At 44.1% G+C, this 20,707-nt stretch overlaps 2 protein-coding genes and 1 long non-coding RNA gene across 3 annotated transcripts in view; 2 read left to right on the top strand and 1 right to left on the bottom strand.

Moving 5' to 3' along the window:
• Positions 1–10,097, top strand: part of LOC102456223 (collagen alpha-6(VI) chain-like) — an 85,734-nt gene extending 75,637 nt beyond the window's left edge. Inside the window, 6 exon segments of the mRNA XM_075921935.1 lie at positions 1,260–1,356; positions 4,149–4,820; positions 6,308–6,413; positions 7,481–7,685; positions 9,536–9,613; positions 9,616–10,097. Of these exon segments, the coding sequence (XP_075778050.1) occupies positions 1,260–1,356; positions 4,149–4,820; positions 6,308–6,413; positions 7,481–7,685; positions 9,536–9,613; positions 9,616–9,765 (1,308 nt within the window). The 3' untranslated portion in view covers positions 9,766–10,097.
• A 3,718-nt stretch (positions 10,098–13,815) lies between these two features.
• LOC142827285 (uncharacterized) overlaps positions 13,816–20,707 on the bottom strand; it is a 39,621-nt gene continuing 32,729 nt past the window's right edge. The window contains exons 2-3 of the long non-coding RNA XR_012901922.1: positions 14,684–14,888; positions 13,816–14,182 (exon numbers count right to left, since the gene is read on the bottom strand). This is a non-coding gene — a long non-coding RNA (uncharacterized LOC142827285). The remainder of the gene's footprint in view (positions 14,183–14,683; positions 14,889–20,707) is intronic.
• Positions 19,223–20,707, top strand: part of COL6A6 (collagen type VI alpha 6 chain) — an 89,075-nt gene continuing 87,590 nt past the window's right edge. The window contains exon 1 of the mRNA XM_075921927.1: positions 19,223–19,510. The gene's annotated coding sequence lies outside the window, so the exon portion shown is untranslated. The remainder of the gene's footprint in view (positions 19,511–20,707) is intronic.

Raw genomic sequence — 20,707 nt, 5'->3', positions numbered from 1 at the left:
GACTGGGTGGACCTTTGGTCTAACCCTGTGTGGCCGTTTTTATGTTCTGCACAATCTCTTTAATTCTGCAAGATTCTCAAAATCCCTGATCTGGTCAGGCACCACCACTGACCTTTGCTTTTTCCAATGGCTCTCTGCACAGCTCTTCACTGCTGTTCTTCTTCCTACGTCTCTCCTCTTCTAAGGTAGCTCGCATCTGCCTTTTTCAGACTGTGCTCTTAAGCATCTCTGAGTCACTAGGTCTGTCTCCCCTTTAAGACCAAAACTGAGATGCCCTCTTTGAGTCTAATTGGAGATCAACTGAGCAGTCACAGGTACACTGGTGTCTTTTCTCTTAAAGAGACAGTATTTTTAAGACAAGTGTTGGCTTTACAGTGGCATGTTTAAAGGGTGAGGGATGGAAGCATGGAGTAAGAAATCTAGAGACAGGTAGTTGAGGGATACATGGCATGCTACTTAAATATGTCAAACCCCCACCCACATGGCCTCTCAAATCAGTGTTTGCTAAGAGCAAAAATTCTAAAAAGTGAGCACAGGATTTTTTTCATCACACACTTCTGCCCTTCTTCCTCTCCCCCTTCACATAATAACTACTAGCTTGCCTTATATAACATTGGTGGAAAGAGAAACATTTTAGACTGGAACAAGATGCTGGTGTCACTGATTCCCAGTTTCAGCATGTATTCCTCTAACCCCTCCATTGAAGTCAATGGGAATTCTGTTCAAGGAGACACTGAAGTACAAGACTCAGGAATAGCTAGAGTTTGGAAATACTCATTATACAATTTTTGTTTTGAGAATTGTTTCTTGATTCCAAACTTCTTCTCGGAAGACTAGAGCATGCAGTGTCTTGGTTTTGGACACACTTTTAAAGTTACATCAGTTGTCTGCTGAATTAACTGTGTGTCAGATGAAACAACTCCAGATCTCACAAGTGAGCTAACTCTGAGATTTGAAACACTCCAGCTCCTACAAAGGGCAAAACTTCAGCATGGAGGTGCCAAGCCAGAGCCCAGCAAAAAGAAAACTGGAGCCCTAGTTCATCACGCAAGTGTGATTGGGAAATTGGAAGTTTCTCTAGAGGTTTTCAGGGTTACCAAGATATTTTTTGACTGGAGAATATACAGAATTGCTATTGGTTAAGGGGGGCTTTGGGGTTGTATGCCTGACTCAGGAATGCATATAATTCTCTGTGAACTCTCCCTGAATGCAAACGCAATACTTGCTTCTGCACTAAAACCTTTTGTTGTTCTGTATAGATGGATGATACTGGATTGTACAAGGTAATAAATATTGATCAAGACAGTGACTATGTGCCATCACTAGAACCATTTCGGCGCTGCACTCTGTGTTATGGTAAGAGCCATATGTATTAGTGAAAATATGCTATTATTTAGTGCTGCCTGGCAAAGAACATGAGAGAGGCTGGCAAAAGGTTAGACAAAGCATTGTTGTTTCAAATACAGGCAGTCCCCGACTTACGCGGATCTGACTTACGTCGGATCCGCACTTACGAATGGGGCTTTCTCGCCCCGGAGCTCGCAGGCAGCGGGACCGCCCAGAGCGCAGCGGTCCCGCCACCTCAACCTCCGGGGCGAGAAAAGCTGCTCCGGGTGCCCCTGGTCTGCTGGGGACCATCTCCAGCAGACCAGGGACACCTTGAGCAAAGCCAGGGAGGCGGAGGGGTCCCCAGCAGACGGTCCCCAGCAGACCAGAGGCACCGGGAGCAAAGCCACAGTGGCGGCGGGGTCCCGCGCCTCCCCGGCTTTGCCACAGCAAAGCCTCAGAGGCGCGGGACCCCTCCGCCTCCCCGGCTTTGCTCCGGGTGTCCCTGGTCTGCTGGGGACCGTCTCCAGCAGACCAGGGACACCGGGAGCAAAGCCGCAGCGGACCAGGGACAAAGCCTCAGAGGCGCGGGACCCCGCCGCCGCTGCGGCTTTGCTCCCGGTGTCCCTGGTCTGCTGGGGTGGGGGGGGCGCAGCTAGTGCGCGTGCCCCCCCCCCCCAGCAAACCAGGCTTTTGTTGTGGACCCTGGGGTAGAGCAGCTGGGGTGCTGCCAGGTTGGTCCTGCAGGGACCTACCTGGCAGCCCAGCTGTTCTGTCCCAAGCTCGAGATTCAGCCGCTGTTGAAACTGATCAGTGGCTGATTCCAGGAATCTGGGGGCAGAGCAATTCTGCCTCCAGCTTCCTGTAGTCAGCCCCTGGTCAGTTTCAGCAGCAGCGGCTGAATCTGGAGCCAGTTCCGACTTGCATACAAATTCAACTTAAGAACAAACCTATAGTCCCTATCTTGTACGTAACCCGGGGACTGACTGTAACCACAGCTAAATTTTCTGGATTTGTTTCTTCACAAGATAACTCCTCAAAGGAAAGAAATTCCCGGGGAGTAGCATGTTTAATCATGATTTACGAGCAATTACTTATGTCCACTATCTGTACTGCCAATTTTTTTGTAAGAGAAAACATACTCAAATTTATAAAAATGTTTAAATCTTTCACATGTTCATCTATGATATTGCTAAAGAGCAAAATTTACTTGCAAGTTAATGACTTAGTGACTATTTATATCCATATAAGAGGCTTTTCTTCTATTTGGCATCCAAGGTCAATGTCTAGTTTGGTAAAAAATAAAATCTAGTGAATTTAATTATACAGTCAAGTTGGGGCCAATTAATTTAATTGAAACAAGCCGTGTTTCCAGCTTCCAGAGGAAGGCTCCCTGGTGAGCAGCTCTTCCAGTGCCCCAGACTGTGTAGAACAACTTCCTCTGGCGGTTCCAAAGTAGCCTTCATGGAACATCAAGGGGGGGGGCTGCTTTGAATTGAAATCCTCTGAGCATCACTAAAAGAGTGAGTGGAACTTTAAGAAATTCTGCTTGAATGAATGCACGAGGAACTAAGGCCAGTTGCAGCATCCCCTACACTTCTGCTAAAGGTGTCATGTGCTTGGATTCTTGAATATCCAACTGGAGGGAGTTCAGGGGTAGCTTTGGTCTTAGGAGATAGGGTACTGCTTTGCTGGAGATCACTGACTCCCTTGATAGATAAAGCTCCCCAGCAAGCAGGTCTTGTGGGCAAACTGTACCATCCCTTGGAATCAGGCAGCCTGCTCAGTCAGGCATGGATAGAAAGTAGGGGCATGGCCCTGACTCCTCCTTAGCCTTCTCCACTTACTTTGGAGGTATACACAGAGAGCAACCTGCATTCCCCTGAATGCAGGGATCATGATTGTCCCTGGACCTTTCACTGGATGTTCCTTGTGTCACCCACTATCTCAGTGTGTTCACATTAGGCCTAAGGACAGTCTGCTCCTGAAATTATCCTTGGGAAATGTAGAATGCATGAAATATCAGCAAAGATGACACATACTGCTCAGTCTGACTCCAGCAACTCACCCGTCTTCACATGTAGTGAGGTATTTTATAATGTTTTTCTATAATGCTTAAAGATATTTTAGGAGGTGGCTGTTATAAGTTTTCAGTGTACATGTCTGGTCAGTGGAATAGCATCTTATTCCATTGGAAAGAAGGGGTAGAATTTGGTATGTAATTCTGAAGGATACTGCACACCTTTAAGCCTTCAGGGGGTATGAAGCATCCAACCTGATCAAAATAGGGAAATCTACATGAAACACTCTAGCACTCAAAGTGGGTTTTTTTGAACTAGACATGTCTCGTTATATTTTTAATTCAAGGCTACTACATAAACTCGTTTCCCCAAATAAGAATTCCATGATACATTGGAATTATATTAGACATTATGTTGTGGTACAAAGACCTTAGAAGAGAATTCCTTATATATTTAGAGCGTTGTGTTTTAGGAACATATTGCAAAGTTGCTTCTGGCTCTAAATTTGCATCAACCTAAATATTGCCACAAATGTCCCCAGTCTCCCAGAGCAAGTGAATGGAAGAGAATTTTAATATTAATGAGGTCTAATCTTGTGAGAGACTGATTATGTCACAGGATCAGACCCTTAGCTTTCTGATTTTAATTATACATTAACTTTTACAGAAGTAGTAGATGTTAATATTCTACGGTTTAGCTCTTTAATCCTCTCCGGAACTGGGAGCTTAGATGACATTTCTCTTGTCACATTTTCAGTATCTTAAGAAGAGAAATGCAAACCAATGTTCTGTTTATTTTCAGACAAATGTAACCCAGATGGCTTTTGTGAACGCCGCATCTCCCGATCACCACGGACATATGTGGACGCTGCTTTCATTTTGGATAGCTCCCAGAAAATGAGCGGTGTTGACTTTGAGAAAGTGAAAAACTTTCTGAGCAGAATACTTGATAACTTTGACATTTCTTCCAACCCAGTTTCTTCCATCGGCGATAGGGTGGCTGTGGTGAGCCATGCGCCACCAGATTTTAATCCCCGCTCATCGAGGAAGAGCCCTGTAAAGGAAGAGTTTAACTTTGTCACCTACAACAGTAGACAGTTAATGAAAAGACATATCCAAGGATCTGTGCAACAGCTGAATGGACCTGCTGCTCTTGGCCATGCCATACGCTGGACAATTGATCATGTTTTCTCACCTGCACCCCACCTCAGACAACACAAGGTTATCATTGTTATATCGGCTGGAGAAACAAGTCAGTGGGACAAAGAAACGTTAAAGAGTGCATCTCTGAGAGCCAAGTGCCAAGGATATTCTCTGCTTGTAATTTCATTAGGACATGCATATAACCACAAAGAATTGGAAGAGCTGGCTAGTATTCCCACGGAACAGCATTTAATTGAACTGGGCAGAGTCCACAAGCCTGAACTTGACTATGTAGTGAGGTTTATGAAACCATTTGTGCATCTCCTCAGACGTAAGTTATTATGTGAAAGCTATTTCATTGCTCTTCAATGAATGTCCTGCACCCTTGGGTAACAGTCTTCCATAGATCCAGAAACACATTTAGCATAGAGATTTCAGTTCAGGTTTCCTATTCCAAAGTCCCTCAGTTCAATGGGTGTGCTCAATGGGTCAATTTAAATACTTAAGGAGTGAAAAGGTGGTTTCATTCCATGCTTGTTCATTCTTAAGGCTGTCTAATAAGACTATCAACTTTGTTGATCTCAATAGGTTTTATGATGGGAAACCTGTCATCTAGGAATTGAACTAAGGCCACCAGTCTTACTTCACATAGATCACCCAACGACTATTGTCAGATCTCGGTGTCTTTAGATCACTTCTAGCTTCTACGCAGCTTGGACTAGTGACCTAGGCTGAGAACTTGATATCCTATTAGCAGTTCCATACAAAATGCTGGCCTAGTTAGTAGATCAGTAAGTGATATGTCAGACAGTTTGTTGTGCTCTTTGGGTCACTTGGATACACATCAGAAGAACCTGCAGACAGGAGACGGATTTAGTACAATCTATGCTGCTTACACACTTCAACAGCCCTTGCAGACTCATTGATGGAATGATGCTAGAGGAAACTACAAAGTATAACTGGACTATCATCCTGAAGTCCTCACTTTAAGATAGACAAATGTGAATTGTTTTTATATCCCTAGATAAAAGTAAGCCGTTCAGAGACACTGACGTGCAAGGGTGAGAACAAATATACTCTATCATAGCTTATAATAATATCATTATGGGGTGAATGTGTCTTAAAAACAGGTGCTTATGCATAAAGAAACAGAAGGTATTTAAATTGCGTTTGCCAGTAGCCCTGTTCTCATTCACTTATCAGAGTAGTGTACTATAGGCAATGGCCCTTGAAGTAGCTCGGTCTGCAGTCAGAGACCAGGGGGCTACATTTTTCCTTCCCTCCCCCACTCCGATTTCCTCTTCCAGTTTTCACCAAGGTCAATAGAGCGCCGCACACTGATGACTGGGTAAATTCAGGGAGGATAAATCCATCAATGGCTATGAGCCCAGATGGGCAGGGAGGGTGTTCTTAGCCTCTGCCAAAGGCTGGGAGTGAATGGCAGGGGAGAGATCACGTGGTGATTGCCTGTTCTGTTCAGTCCCTCAGAGGCAACTGGCATTGGCCACTGTCAGCAGACAGGATAGAGGACTTTTGCTCTGACCCAGTGTGGCCGTTCTTATACTTACACCATTCCCTGTGATTTTTGGAATTGCTTAGCTGTGATACCCAGAAGTAGTTGTGTTACATCCAAACAGAAAGGCCATCAAGCTACCTCCAAGCCCTTGCAAGCTCTGCCAGTAATGCATCTTGCTGCTGGGTGAATGAAGTCCGTCTTGGTAGAAATACACGGGGGCAGAAGAGGAAACAGCGAATGAAAACTGTTTCAAATTGAATTGAGTTGGTACATTTTGTTCTAGTGTTTTGTTTTCTCAACAGGTGCAATCAATGAATATCCACCAGAAGAGCTCAAGAGAAATTGTACCAGAATCAGGTCTCATGAAGTTCTGAAACCAGTACCTACACCAAGGGGTGAACAAGTTCCGTGAGTCCAGACACTTATTTTCTTATGGTCTGTTGTTACTTATGGGCTAATTGATGAGAGCACCTAGATGTTCTACTGGGTAGCAATTCCTATCAAAGGCCCTGAACCTGCAGACACGCTTCACTTTACACATGTGAGTAGTTCTGTTGGACAGTAATTTTGGATATGTCTAGACTACATAGCTCCATCGACGGAGCCATGTAAACTAGTTTACCCGGCATAGTCAATGAAGCGGGGATTTAAATAATCCCTGCTTTATTAAAATAAACATGGCCGCCGCGCTGTGCCGACAGTCAGCTGATCCGGCACAGCGCGGCAGTCTAGACGTGTATCTGTCGGCTGCGGAAGCCTTTGCCGACCAGTCCTGTAAACCTCGGCCATGTTTATTTTAATGAAGCAGGGAATAATTTAAATCCCTGCTCCATTTACTATGCCAGGTAAACTACTTTACGTGGCTCCGTCGACTAAGCCATGTAGCCTAGACATACCCTTTGTGTTCTGCCATCAACGTAATTTAAAAAAATTGAAAACTGAATAGAACTACAAAAAAGATTTAAAAGCTTATAATTTGCACCTGGCTTTAAAGTCTTCTCCTATCCGTTTCCTGTCTGTCCTATAGAACTCATCCGTGAAAGCATCACCTCCCTTATGCCAGTGGTAGGATTTTTTGGGGCTACATATGGTTTCAGAATCTGGTTCATAGCAGGCTGTGGTATAAATGTGCCCATCCCTATCCTGCTTCACACTGTGTGGACTATGCTGCTGCACATTAACAATTCCTTTTAGAGTGATTTGAGCTACCCACTAAGTGCATTAGTGAACTCTTAGAGCACAACAGCAGGGCCAATATGGCTACTTACTGCAGGGCAGGGTAGGATCATAGCTCAGCTTGCTGCAAATGGTGAAGATGAACCTTTCTTGACATGTGAACAGCTCTGTCCATGAGTGGCTTTAGTTAAGACTTGAACATAAGGAAAAGGGCAGAAATTTGAAATGAAGTTCGCTAATTCCAGTTCCTTTTGAGTCCTCCTGCCAAGTCAAAATGTTCCCTGTTCTTGTATCCCCAGCCTTCTTGGAGAAGAGGACTTGTCAGGAAGTGATGTCATGCTTGGGGATGAATTAATTGGTTATGAGCCTTCAACACAGATATTCCAGGATGATCTAAGTGATGATCCTCTAAATACCAACATTTTTGCAACCAATAAACATCAGTCCTTGGTACCTATGGATATAATGGAGAATGCTTCCAAGACAAACGGAAGGAAAGAAAACGTGAGTCTTATCTGATGTAAGTGGAAAGGAAGGAAGATATCTCCGTAATCCCTCACTGAATAGTGGACAATTTAACCTTTGGATCCCTCTGGATAACTTCACACATCCTTAGAATATTCAACTAAGGAAAAGGAACTAAATATACCAGCTCTTCTCTGTCTCCTCCTCCTCTTCCGGCCAGCAACCTAACTTCTTTCCTGTCCTCTGTAAACTCAGCACAACAGGACAGAAAGAGGGTCTGTACACAAGCAGGCACTTTCCTGTCACCATTCATCACCTTTGTCAATTAGCCTTAAGCATAGAGCTGTTTCATAGCTCCGTGGCCATTCTAACTACCTGCAGCTATTCATTATCATCTGTTGCTCTCCCCTGGTTGTTTCCCAATGTGAGATGGGGCAGGACTGGTAGCAGTGGAACAGGCTCTTATGTGACTCTGCCTTGGCCGCCTCCTACCCCAGACCTAGATCTTCTCAGGGAACCACACATTCTCAGCAAAATGTGAAGACCTGTCCCACTTGAACTGTTGTGACCAGAATTAACTAACATTAATGATGTGAACATGATCAAATAATCAAATGGCACCAAGCAAGAACGTGTAGGCTCGTGTATTATAAACATAGTTAGGATTTTGGTTGGATTTGCAGTCACTGCAGTTTACTGGTTGTGTTTCCAGAATGCCATGAAGAGCGCTGTATGTAAAGTCTCATGGCTGAATATTATGGCAATTGGAAGTGGAAATAAACATATTCTTGGAAAATATTGAGCATATTGAAAAGCAAAGGGCTAGTCCTGCTTTAACTCCCTTAACTACAATGCTTCATGCATACATAGTGCAGTTCAGCTGATGGTCTAAAATGCTCTATGGGAGCAAAGACTTATTTGGATCCAATTAGGTTACAGCTAACATAGTTAAACTTGGCTACCTGGAGTTAAGCATATACATAAATGACCTAGTTTTCAGAGTTAGTGCCCATCCACTGCGCTGATGGAGGTTTCTGAAATATTTTTTTAACATAGCTGTAGAGATTTCCCTGGAGTGCAGAATAAGGTACTGTTGTGATGGCGTCTGAATGGATCTCTACTATGTAGCACAGATGCATCATTTTTTTCTGCTGTTCTGATTAGTGTTATACATTCTTTTGTAATATAGCGCGTATCCATATCCTCAGACATCTCCCCCTATGATGGGGTTTTGTCCTCACAGGTGGAAAGCGGACCTATAATTCCACCTTTCTGCCAACTGCAGAAGCAGTGTATGTAGTGAGGGCAGAGGAGTTGAGCTCATGTTGAGAAAGATTGAAAGGCACTAATAACACCACTGCATCTAGCCTCCTCATTGCTCCTTCCAGCAAAGGAGACACTGGCTCCATGAGCTGCCCTGAAATCTGTTCTCAGCCTGACCCTTTTGGAGAGGTGCATAGTACATGCTCAGGCTATGTATGGCAAGAGGCAAAGATCGGGCCATTGGTCACTGTTTTGGAAAGACACAGTCTACCTTCATACAACACTGATAGGAAAGAAAATAAAGCATGTCTTTTCAACCCTCTGTACGGACAGTTTCATCGTCATCACACAGACAAGGAATTGCTTGTTTGTTTTACAGATGTCTGGAACCAAACACATTTTAAACAATGAAACGATTAAATATGGCAGTGGGGCTGAAGAAACTACCTATGCTGCATAGCTCCGACCTCTAAAAATTCCCATATTTGCCCCCGACAATGATTTATTGACTGTAATCATAGAAGCAATGTGGACATAATCTGTCAGCTATAGAATCATTTGATTCCTTTAAAAATAAGCATTGTTATTTTAAAAAACTTGACTATGTCCATCCATATGCCTCAAAGGGTCTGTGGCTCTGTAGTACAGAATGTGCTCTACTCCCATTTGTTTCAGTGGGAAGTGAGGACACTATGAAATTAACAGGGCCGGGCCCTTGAGAAACAGTCTCGTTCCCAGGTCTGTTGTGCTTTGTGAGAGGCATCAGTGGGTGTACAGCTTCTCCTTCCGTGCACAAAGTGGAGTGCAAATTCCTTACAGTGATATTTTACTTTCCATACTCCTTTTACAGGTGTAAGTTGCATTACAGGAAGAAGGCTTATCAGTCAGTGCTGTGCTTTTCCAGATAGAGTAACTATTTAATTGGCGACTGAATTATTTCCTTTAGATTAGGGGTGGGGAACTTACGGCCCAGAGGCCAGATATGGGCCCTGGGTTGCCTAGATCTGGCCCCCACGGCTTAAGGTCTCCCCCGGTATTGGGGAACCCACATTAGCACTTGAGCTTGCTCTGCCCTCCCCCAGTCTCTTACTCTCAACTGATTTTTCTGTGGGTCACCAGTCCCTGACTCAGAAAACATTCCCCATCCCTGCTTTAGATCAAGGAGCGCTCTAAAACAACAGTGAACATCTAACAGGAAGCATCTATTGTGCTTTAAAAATAATGTAACATAAGGCTTGTAAAAAGAAATTTTCCAATGTAAGTTCTTTCCATCAGAAAATGTTGATTCCATGGAATTGAAGCATTTCACTCGATTGTGTCTATTCCATCAAATTTTGATGGAAACCTAAAAGACTGGCCACTGCTGGTCTGGCCAGCATGCCAGTCTAGAAGTTTTCAACAGTGTCTATTCCACAGAAAATTCTGTATTTCCAATTCCTTGTTCTGATTTGAAACAACAATTACGGGTTTTATGTGAGAAAACTTTCACAAATGTACTTGTATAGGGACAATTTTACCATATACCTTCTATCACTATGCTAGCATCATACGGAGCTATTTAATGTGTGTTACACAGCATGTCAAGGTACCAATTAAACTATCCACTTGAAACTTCATATGGCGTCTTCTTTCATGTAATCAAAATAGATAAAGACAATACTCGGTGCTACTCCCATGGGACCTTAGGAACTAGAAAGACCAGAAGCAGTGAGCATGGTGGGAGATCCTTGTTCTTTTACAAGTCAATACTTACATGCAAGAGCCCACATGGCCTATTCATGCAGCAGGGAGTTTTTAGATATATCACAAGCAGACAAATCATATCATCACTGTTTTTGTGAAAAAAGAAGGGTATAACAAAACATTATGCATCACTCGTTCTGTGGCTTACATGTTCATTACAGTGGAAGTATGTGGGGAGTAGCAAGAAGTGCTTAAAAGGTTTTTTTTCTTCCTGCAAAATATCACTGGGCTTTCAATTCTTGTTAATATGAAATGCTCAGTAAATATGGTGACATTTCCCTGTAACTGTGATACAGTGAAGCAGAAACCTGGCAGGTTTCAGTAGACAAAAGGGCCAATAGATATTGCAGACAAAACTACTGTGCAAGTAAGCTCATATGGGGTTTATTCTTTGATATCAACTATATATTAATCAGAGTATACATGGACATTAGTGCAACAAAATTTTCTTCTTCCAGATTCAATGTAAGAAAAAATATCAGGCTTCATAAATACTGTCTATGTAGGAGTCAGCAGCTTTCATTATGTTTATAACCTGCAATGTAATATTTCAAAAACTGTTTTATTATAGGTTGCCGAAGAATGGTATGGTTACCACCACACTAACCACTACTTCTTCATAAACTGCTTCTGCTTGTTACTTTCCGAAAGTGTTACAGAAATCAAGCAGCTGTAATAAAATAACTGAAAGGGCCTTCAGACAAGTCTTAATAACCATACTGATTGATATATGGTCATCTTCATATTCTTCAGAGTCAGCATAATTCTATTATTTATTTCAAATATTTACATATTATATATTAGTGCAATCTTTACTTCCACACTTTAACAATTCCATCTCTTGATGCAGTTACTATAAAACCTTGAGTAGTCTGGAAAGTAGCAATGTCTGTGATGATATCATGGTGTCCAACTGGTAGAGATTCTGGTCCCCGACGAGGGGGTCTCATCTGTAGGGCCCAACTTTTGCTTGTTTTGAATTTTCTGTTTGAGAGTGAAAATATTAAAATAAACAAGTCTCCGATAGTCCATAAATTTAACAGGACGTTTCATAGTCTGACAACTAGAAAGACCATTACAAATCAACGTAAGTTTTCCTTTGCCAAATGTTCTCCTCCTATTACTGAAACAGGGGTGTGTGTTTAAGGCCTTGTCTACACTAAAAGGAAAATCACTGCTGCCATGATCAATCTTCAGGATTCAATTTAGCGAGTCTAGTTCAGACTCACTAAATCAAACTCAGCGGATGCCCCCACCAACATCCGGTACTCCTTTTGTGAGGAGTAGGGAACCCATGGGAGCATGTACTCCTGTCAGCCTTACTTTATGAGGATGCCACCAACCTCAGCTTAAGATAAACTGACTCCAGTTACATATTAACCACAGCTGGAGCTGGGTACTGCAAGGTGAGCTGCTGAGTCTACTGTAGAGTTTGCCTAAAAGCCCTTTTCCTTCACAATCCAGCTTCTTGATCCTGAACTAAAGTAATAATTCTGTATTAGTAGATAGGGGTACAAGACAGGTATCCCAAATTCAGTATTACAACTTCAGTAAAGGAAAAGCTGATGGGAGAAAATGTATTCTTAGTCATCTTCATAGAAACAATCCTATAGAAAAGACCAGCACATCTAGGATTTTTAAACAAACAGTTCTGTAGCAGGGATAGCAATTATTAAATATTATAGAAGAATCTATTCAAATTCCACAGATTTTTACAGTAATCTTTTGAGAATCTACCAGTTTTTCCTAATTATGTAGAATTTTCCATACAGAAAAATTCTCATAAAATTGGCTTAAAGGAATAAAATAAATTGACAGCTGATTTCTATATTAAAGAAACTTGTAAAAAATGCCTCCTTAATAGAAATCTCTTAAACGCCATGTATTCAGTTAAATAATCGATACAAAACATTACAAAGCCAAATATAAAGCAGTAAATCTGTAACTGCTGGAAGTCATTTTGAGGGATACAATCACAGCAGAAATCTGACATGAAAACATTCCTGTACTTTTTGGATGTGATTTAAGTTGTGCTTCGACTGTTTTTAATTATCCCATAAGGAACAAACAGCGTACTTACAGCACTGCATAAATAATTTGTGTACTCAACCTCTTGCAGGACAAATTCCACACTAACTGGGTAAAAGCTTTTAGTAGAAATGCCTCAATGACCGGAAGGTCAAAATATTAAACTGTTAAATCTCTGAGTTCCAGGATCACAAAAGTCATCCCAAGATATCAGGCTTTCCCAGTGAATACTGTCCAGTAGTATTGTTTGTCAAAACACGCACTATTTGGGTTTAAACATTATTGCTGCCTCTGAAATATGACCTGTTGAGAGACTGAAGTCATCAATCATAGAAGTAGTAAGCAGAGGGACCAAAAATGAAAGCATCCCTCTCCTCATACTGGTGTACTTGAACACTGGCCTGCAGAGGCAATAAAAAAAACCAGAACAGAATACCTGAACCACTTATATGCCTTCAATTATCTTCCTATAATAGGATACCGATGGACAATTGGCACTTCCTGAAACAATGCATGATCTCTCAGAGTAGGACATTTCCCAAAATCTAAGGGTATGTCTACAATGCAAAGTTAATTCGAAATAACAGCCATTATTTCAAATTAACTTTAATAGTGTGTATACATGCAAACCACTATTTTTGAAATTAATTCAAAATAGCGGAGCGCTTATTTTGAATTTGGTAAACCTCATTTTGCAAGGAACAGCTATTTCAAATTAAGTGCTGTGTAGACACTTAATTCAAAATAGGGGGCCTCCAGCCATTCCCAGGGAGCCCTGGTGGCCACTCTGGGCACAACCAGGAAAACTTCCTCTCCTCTCCCACAGCCCTGGAGCCATTAAAGGGGTAGACCTTGGCCCACAGTGCCTGTGCCAGCTCCAGGCCTGCCAGCCCAGAACCAGCAGTGGCCACTGGGGCCCCTGACCCAGTGGCCCCAAAACATGAGCCAGCAAACCACTGGCAGCCAGCCCGCCACCGTGAGACTGGGGAAAGAAGGCAGGAGAGGGGAGGGGAGGGGGAAACCTGGGAGGAGGGAGCTGGAAGGGGGAGGCAAGGGGAGGAAGGGGGAGGAGAAGCTCAGGGTTGAGGGTCTCACCGGCCCAACTGTCTCCCAGCACTGCTGGTGCGGGGGCCTTGGAGTCCTTGGGAGGATGGGGGGGGGGGGGAAGTGGGAGAAAGAAACAGGAGGGGGAGAAGGAGTGGGAGGAGGAGTGGTAGCTGGGGAGGCAGCAGGGGCTGGAGCGGCAGGAGGCAGCAATCTCTGCACCAGGGTCTACATGTGCTCGCAGATGGCATGGCCCTGAGCAAGTAGCTTCTGTCAGCTCTCCCACTGGAGCTGCACGTCTTCGTGCACCCAGTGTTCCAGGGTACAGTGCAGGGCTCGCAGTGCCCCCAGGTGCTGCCACTGGGAGTCCTCTTGGGCACGGGTCAGCCTGCAGAGTGCCTGGGTGCAGGAGGATGTCCTGGGCAGGGTGGTGCGCCCTGCACTCATAGCTGGAGCAGCTGTGGAGAAACAAAAGAAGTGGTCAGTTATCCCTGGGGACACAATGGGTGAAGGCCAGCCCCACACTGCAAGGTGAGGACGACAGGTCTCCGCACCATCTGAGCCGATGTGCTTGCAGAGAGGCCATGTTCGGGATGTCCTGCTATCCCCGGGAGTGGGAGATGGCCTGGGACTGCACCCATGCCCCTGTGCTGTAATTAGTGTGGGTGTGAGTGGGAGGGGGAGGTGTCCCCTGTCTCAGTGTAGAGGGGGCTTGTAGAAGGAGGGCATCTTGCTGTGTCCCACTCCGGGGTCAGGAGCATGTCATGTGTCTTTACACACGCATGTGGGTAATAGGCATAGGAGCCTGTGTGGCAGCCAGTTGGAGCCACATGCCTGGGGTGGCACTGCACATGTTCACACGTTCACAGGTTGCTGCATGATCCATGGTCAGCAAGGCTCACGCGCACAGTCCCTGGTCTTCTTCCTCCCCCCCATAAGGGGACAGTGATGGCACTCACATGTTGTTGCCTCACTGGCCTCAGACGACACCGGCGACAGGAGGGCTGGGATGGCTCGGGGGTCCTCGCTGCGTGGCACTTCCCTCCCTCTTTACCAGTGAGTTTATGTGGAGTGTGCGGCAAATCCATTCAAGTTTCACAAGGACTGTGCCATAGGGTTGCCAAGTGTCCAGTTTTGAACTGGACAGTCCTGTATTTGAGATTTCTGTTAGGAAAACAAATTGAGAACATGTAAATGAGAAAATATAAATGTCAGGTATTTTCTAAATCAGATGTACTGTAGATTGTGATGTAATCTCAAGTGTATCTGGTATTTTTGTTGAAACCATCTGACAACCCTAACTGCGCATATCTGCTTTCCATTGATGAAATATTGAACCAATTAATAAATTGGAGGGTATATTCCTGAGGTACAGTGAGGGGGAGATTTGGTGCTAGTGCCTGTCTCTGTGTGATTCATGAGTGGCTCTGAGAGCATTCGTGCAATCTAGCTGGCTCTGAGCTCTCCACTTGTGGTTGTACCGAGTGATAACACCTAAAGGGGTTGCTGCTGGTCATTAGCAAGACATTTTGAGATGCGGCCCATGCTGGAGAGAGTTCAGGGGGCCACAGCAGTCCCACGGTTCCAGGCTGTACCCTGGGGTGATCCCATCATACTCTTGTAATCATTTGATTACTCAATTCAATAGCTGGCACGTTAAGTCAAACAATAAATAGTGAGGCCACATGAATGCAGCATTGCCAAATCATGTAATTTTTTTTCCCATGAGCAATAAAAAAATTGGCTGCTGCTGGAGCCAGTCTCAAGATGAAAGAAGAAGGAAGAAGTCTCATGTGGCTTTTAGCTAGCTCAGGGGCAAAATCCTCTCTGGCTGCACTCCCCCAATCAGGGCTAGCACATGAGGCTGTCAGAAATTTCTTCTCTACGCTGGATAGGAAATAGGAGATTTTGGCAGAGGGAAGCGGAAGAGGGAGCAGCTGACAACATTCCCATTGGGGTTGCTGGAGGTGGAGAAAGGCACAATGAACCTTCAGAGGTGCAGTTGTAGCAAGGGGCAGATGTGAAGTTGGGGACATAAAGTTGATGTAGGAGTTTTGGGGAGCATTATTAATTGTGGGATGGACAGATGTAGGAAGGCAAACATTTCAAAAATGCAGTGAGAACATTGGTTTTGGGGGAAGAGACTGAAAGCGTCACACCATTAGGCAGCAGGCAACACTTTGCAGCAGAGCCCCCAAATGATTCTCTGCTCTATGTTTGGGAGAGCGGGGATCACTAAACTGTCACACAGGGGCTGTGTCCAGACTGGCCAGTTTTTCCGGAAAATCAGCCGCTTTTCTGGAAAAGCTTGCCGGCTGCATACGCTGTCCGCTTGAATTTCCGCAAAAGCACTGACGATCTAATGTAAGATTGTCAGTGTTCTTGCGGAAATACTATGCTGCTCCCGTTTGGGCAAAAGTCCCTTTTGTGCAAAACTTTTGTGCAAAAGGGCCAGTGTAGACAGCTCAGATTTGTTTTCCGCAAAAAAGCCCCGATCGCGAAAATGGCGATCGGGGCTTTTTTGCGGAAAAGCGCGTCTAGATTGGCACAGATGCTTTTCCGCAAAAAGTGCTTTTGCAGAAAAGCATCTGTGCCAATCTAGACACTCTGTTCCGAAAATGCTTTTAACAGAAAACTTTTCCGTTAAAAGCATTTCCGGAAAATCATGCCAGTCTAGACGTAACCACAGTGATTTGCAAGTCAAAAGAAAGACCAACCAACACAAACTAATCTGGAACAAAAGTCATAATTTTTGGCTTGTAATGGTTGCCACCCCTCCAGAATTGTCTTTGAATCTCCAGCAATGAAAGATTAATCATTTGATGAAAAATGTCCAGCCAAAATTGGCAACCATAGCTTTCCTAAGAATTTTATAAAGGTTTACCATGACTCAGATTCTACACAAACATTTCTTTATTAGTCAAAGGCCTCTTGGCATTGGTTACATCTAAAATATGAGCCTAAGAATTTACACACTTTTATTCCAGGTCCCTAGAAAAAATATAGTTTTAAGAATTGGCCAATATACTTACACCAGGGTTATAAGATACCTTCCCATTATGGTATGACTGAGCAATGTTTCTCAAAGTGATCTGTGGACCCTCTCTGAGAAAGCTGCTACCAGGTTGTTCCAGTCTGTTTACCTACCTGCTTGGACATGGCCCCCCGGCTGCAATTTGCCATTTGCAGGCACAGGGAGCCGGGGGAAGCAGTGTGACTCAGGCTGCTGCTTCCTGCAGCTCCCTGTGGCTCCAAATGGCAAAAAGCAGCCAATGGGAGCTGTGAGGACAGGTGGCTGCAGAGCTGGTAAGTAAACAAACTAGAGCAGCCCTGTAGCAGCCTTCTCAAAGTGGGTCCGCAGACCACTTTGAGAAATGTTGCTTTAGAGAAGGTATGAAAAAGCCTGACAAAGAATGGCTAGGATACCCTTTTACACATTGCAACAAACAAGTGGTGCCATTGCTGGTTATTGGACCTTATATAAAACCAGCTGCACTGTGCTTTCTTCAGAGTTTTTCCTCCGTATCTCACTTTGCCAAATTTTTCCCTAATTACTATATTAAGCATTTCTCTATCTTAAATAAAACAATTAACTATTTTCTGCAGCTGTTATTCAATTCACCATGTTTTTTATTTCTCTTACTTTAGTGGAAACCTTAAATAAGATCATGAGGCTATTCCAAAGAGTGACTATACGTTTAACACAAATAATCCTCCTTTCTCACAATTTCCTGGGGGAAGGAAAGTTATTTTGTTTTTATCACGTATTTTGGGTCTATTGCTCATGCTAATATCCAAACACAATGTAAAACTGTCATTCTCTTAGGCCTAATGTGGACCTATATTCCTACGAAGCCAGCTAATGATATTTTGTGCCTAACTCCTGACTTTCTGAACTTTTAGGGTAGGCAATACTGGTAACATCACTCATGGTAGCAACAGTGGATTTCTGCCTTCAGACCAATGAAGTGTTGTACTAACCCAAAATGGCCACCAAATCCAATTGCTGTCAGTGGAACTGACTGCTCTCAGCATGGTGGCTGTCATTCCCATTTAAACATTAAAACAAAGCTGCCCCCATTAAAGATGGCCACCATCTCTTCCCTCAGAGAAGTCGCGATGGCTCCCATGGGGAGACCTGGATGAGGACAAGAGAATATAATGGAGGTGGGAATGTAATTATGGTGGCCGAGAGGGAGTGTTAGGAAACTATGAGGAGTAGAAGGTTAAGGGAAGGCAGGAATATGTCTGGAATATGAAGAGACTAAGGGGTTGCAGAGGAGTGTAGAGAGCAGGCAGCATATTGAAAGTGGTTTCAGGGCAGTGGAAAGGCAGATTAGAAGGAGCCACAAATGCCTGGAGGCAGACTAGGATGTCCTGTGGTATGTGTGGCAGGAAGAGCCCAAATAGGGAGCAACATGATATGACATGGAAGAGAAGGAGAATATGGTGGGTGGAAGTCTGAGAGGGTAAAGAGAAGGAAAGAGTAGGTATAAAGGGCATATGGATGGCAGGACACTAAGGACTGCATGAAAGATGACTGAGGCTACGTCTACACTACAGGCTTCTTGCGCAAAAACTTGCGGGGAGCCTACACTGCACATGCATTCTTGTGCAAGTAAATTTACAGTTAGGTGTCGGAACAGAGAGCTTCTTGCGCAAGTTATTCCTTTCCCCATGAGGAATAAGCTCTCTTGAGAAAGAGCTCTTGCGCAAGAAGGCAGTGTGGACAGGCAACAGGGGTTTCTTACGCAAGAAACCCCTATGGTTTAAACGGCCATCAGAGCTTTCTTGCTCAAGAGAGCTTCCACACTGCCATGGATGCTCTTACACAAATTCACATCTCTTGCGCAAAAGCACATGGCAGTCTGGACACACCCTTGCACAAGACCTTTTGCTCAAGAATTCTTCCGCAAAACGGTTCTTGCACAACAAGCCTGCAGTGTAGACGTAGCCTGAATGAAGTAGCTAGCTATCTTGTGTAGTTAAGGGAGGGAGACTAGCATAGGTGTTCAACCTAGAGGCACAAGGGATTCTGCTGCATCTCCTGCCTTGACATGGTTTCCATTATACACAGAGTTTACAGTTTGGTTCAGAGCACTCCAGCCAAGGTCACTGAGGTGGGGAATGGGACAATGGAGGCAGTTGCTCTGGGGTCTGGTGATCCAGGCTGCCACCACAGAAGCAGTGGTGGCTGAGAACCCCAGGCCCTTCAAATCACCCCCATAGCTCTGTGCAGCACAGTCAAGGTGGTGCTAAGGGTGGGCTGGATGAGGGAGATGGGGCAGCCCAGTAGTGCTGAGGGCTGGCTGCCCCTTTCTGCTTTATGCCGTGCTCCTTCCAGCAAGCCCAGAGACAGGCAGAGTCTGTTATCAGCCCTGACCTTAGCTATACAAATTGTTTCAATGCCACTGGAGACTCACTGACATTTCCTCCCTGGGGCATTTAAGGGCCATGGGTGCCATTTCCCTTCAGCTAGTGGTGTTCTACAATCTGCAGCAGCTGGGTCTGACACAACAGTCAGCAGAAACCAGGGAGAGAGCAGGAGGAGATGCTGTAATTCAGCACAGTTCCTTGCACATGTGTGTGGTGAAATCATCCCAAACAGGGCCCAGGCACATGCTGGCAGCACCTTCTCCTCTTGGGTGTGTGAGAGGGAGGTGCTCTCCACAACCACTGTCACTTCCTGAGGCAAGTCCACAGGCAGAGGAGGAGCGAGGAAGCCCAGAGAGGAACTGAGTGACCAGTGCCTTTACTGTTGCTGCTGCTCCCTGAAGGCTTTGCAGGTAGTTTCCTGGTTCTTTTGGAGGTGGGGGTTGGAGAGCAAAAAGAAGGGAGTTTTTTGTGAGGGAGAAAGGGGATAACCATACAGGTAAGGGAAACAAAGAAGAAAACAGGAGCAACTAGAGAGGATGGGGGAAGAGGAGGTCCAGAGACATAAGTTATTCTGTTTGTGAGAAGGACATGGCTAGAGCAAAGGGTTGCAAATTGGGCCAAAATTAATGGATTACAATGATTTTTAAGTATAAAACCTGTTGGGGGATGTTTTTCAACTGAGTCAAATAAACCAGTTTTTCAATTAGTTCAGCTAATGAGATGAGATCCCTAAAATCAGCTTGTATGGCTAAAAGCCATTATAATCTGTCCTTTGCAGCACAGTGGGCAAAGAGCCCAGTGTTCCACACTTTGATTATTTGCCATGTATTTTGATGGCTTCAGGGTTGGGAGTTGCTTTTTGCCCTGGCCCTGCCTGTCAGGGAAAAGCTTTAGGAGGTGCTCAGAGATGATAGTAGGGAACAAGCTGTCATTTGACATAGCTCCCAAAAATGGTTGACACCGGCAGCCTTGCTCCCTTTAAGCCTCCAATTAGCCCTTGACAGAGAGGCAATGGCTTGACCTCAAAGCAGCAAACAATGCTGTTGGGCAAATAGCCATGAGACTCCTTGCAAAGCAGCATCAACCTTAGTGGACACTGAGGAAGCAGTAGGCTCAGAAGGTCCAAAAAAACCTAATTGCAAACTAGTTTTGTGTAATAAATAAATTAATTAAATAAAAATAAAGTTGTGGGGAAAATGTAATTTAAATGACAGTATATGTAATGTATAAACAGAAGGATACTTGTGTCACAATTTTGAATTGTTTGTTGTATTGAAACATGTTGGTTCTTATTTGTGTTTCCCCTTTTCTCCCTTTTTAAATTTTTCTACTGAATGCATCAGAATGAATATTTTCTAATGTGTGTATTCCTTGCTTTTTGGCTCCCGCTCTCCCCCACTCTAACTTTTAAAAATTTCTCCTACTTAGGAAAAGTTAAGAATGGCAAAAGGGAAAATAAAACACTGTAAATCAGACTCTATGAAACTTCTCCAAATCTCTTTAAGTTTTAGTGGAAAAAGGAAAAAAAGGGGAGGGGAATTAATAAAGAAAAATCTGTAGATAGCATTCATTCTTTTTATTGCATTCAGAAAAGAAAAAGGGCTAGA

Source organism: Pelodiscus sinensis, chromosome 2, assembly GCF_049634645.1.
Source record: "Pelodiscus sinensis isolate JC-2024 chromosome 2, ASM4963464v1, whole genome shotgun sequence".
In the NCBI taxonomy this organism is placed as follows: Eukaryota; Metazoa; Chordata; order Testudines; family Trionychidae; genus Pelodiscus; species Pelodiscus sinensis.
This window is presented reverse-complemented; position numbering and strand designations above follow the sequence as displayed.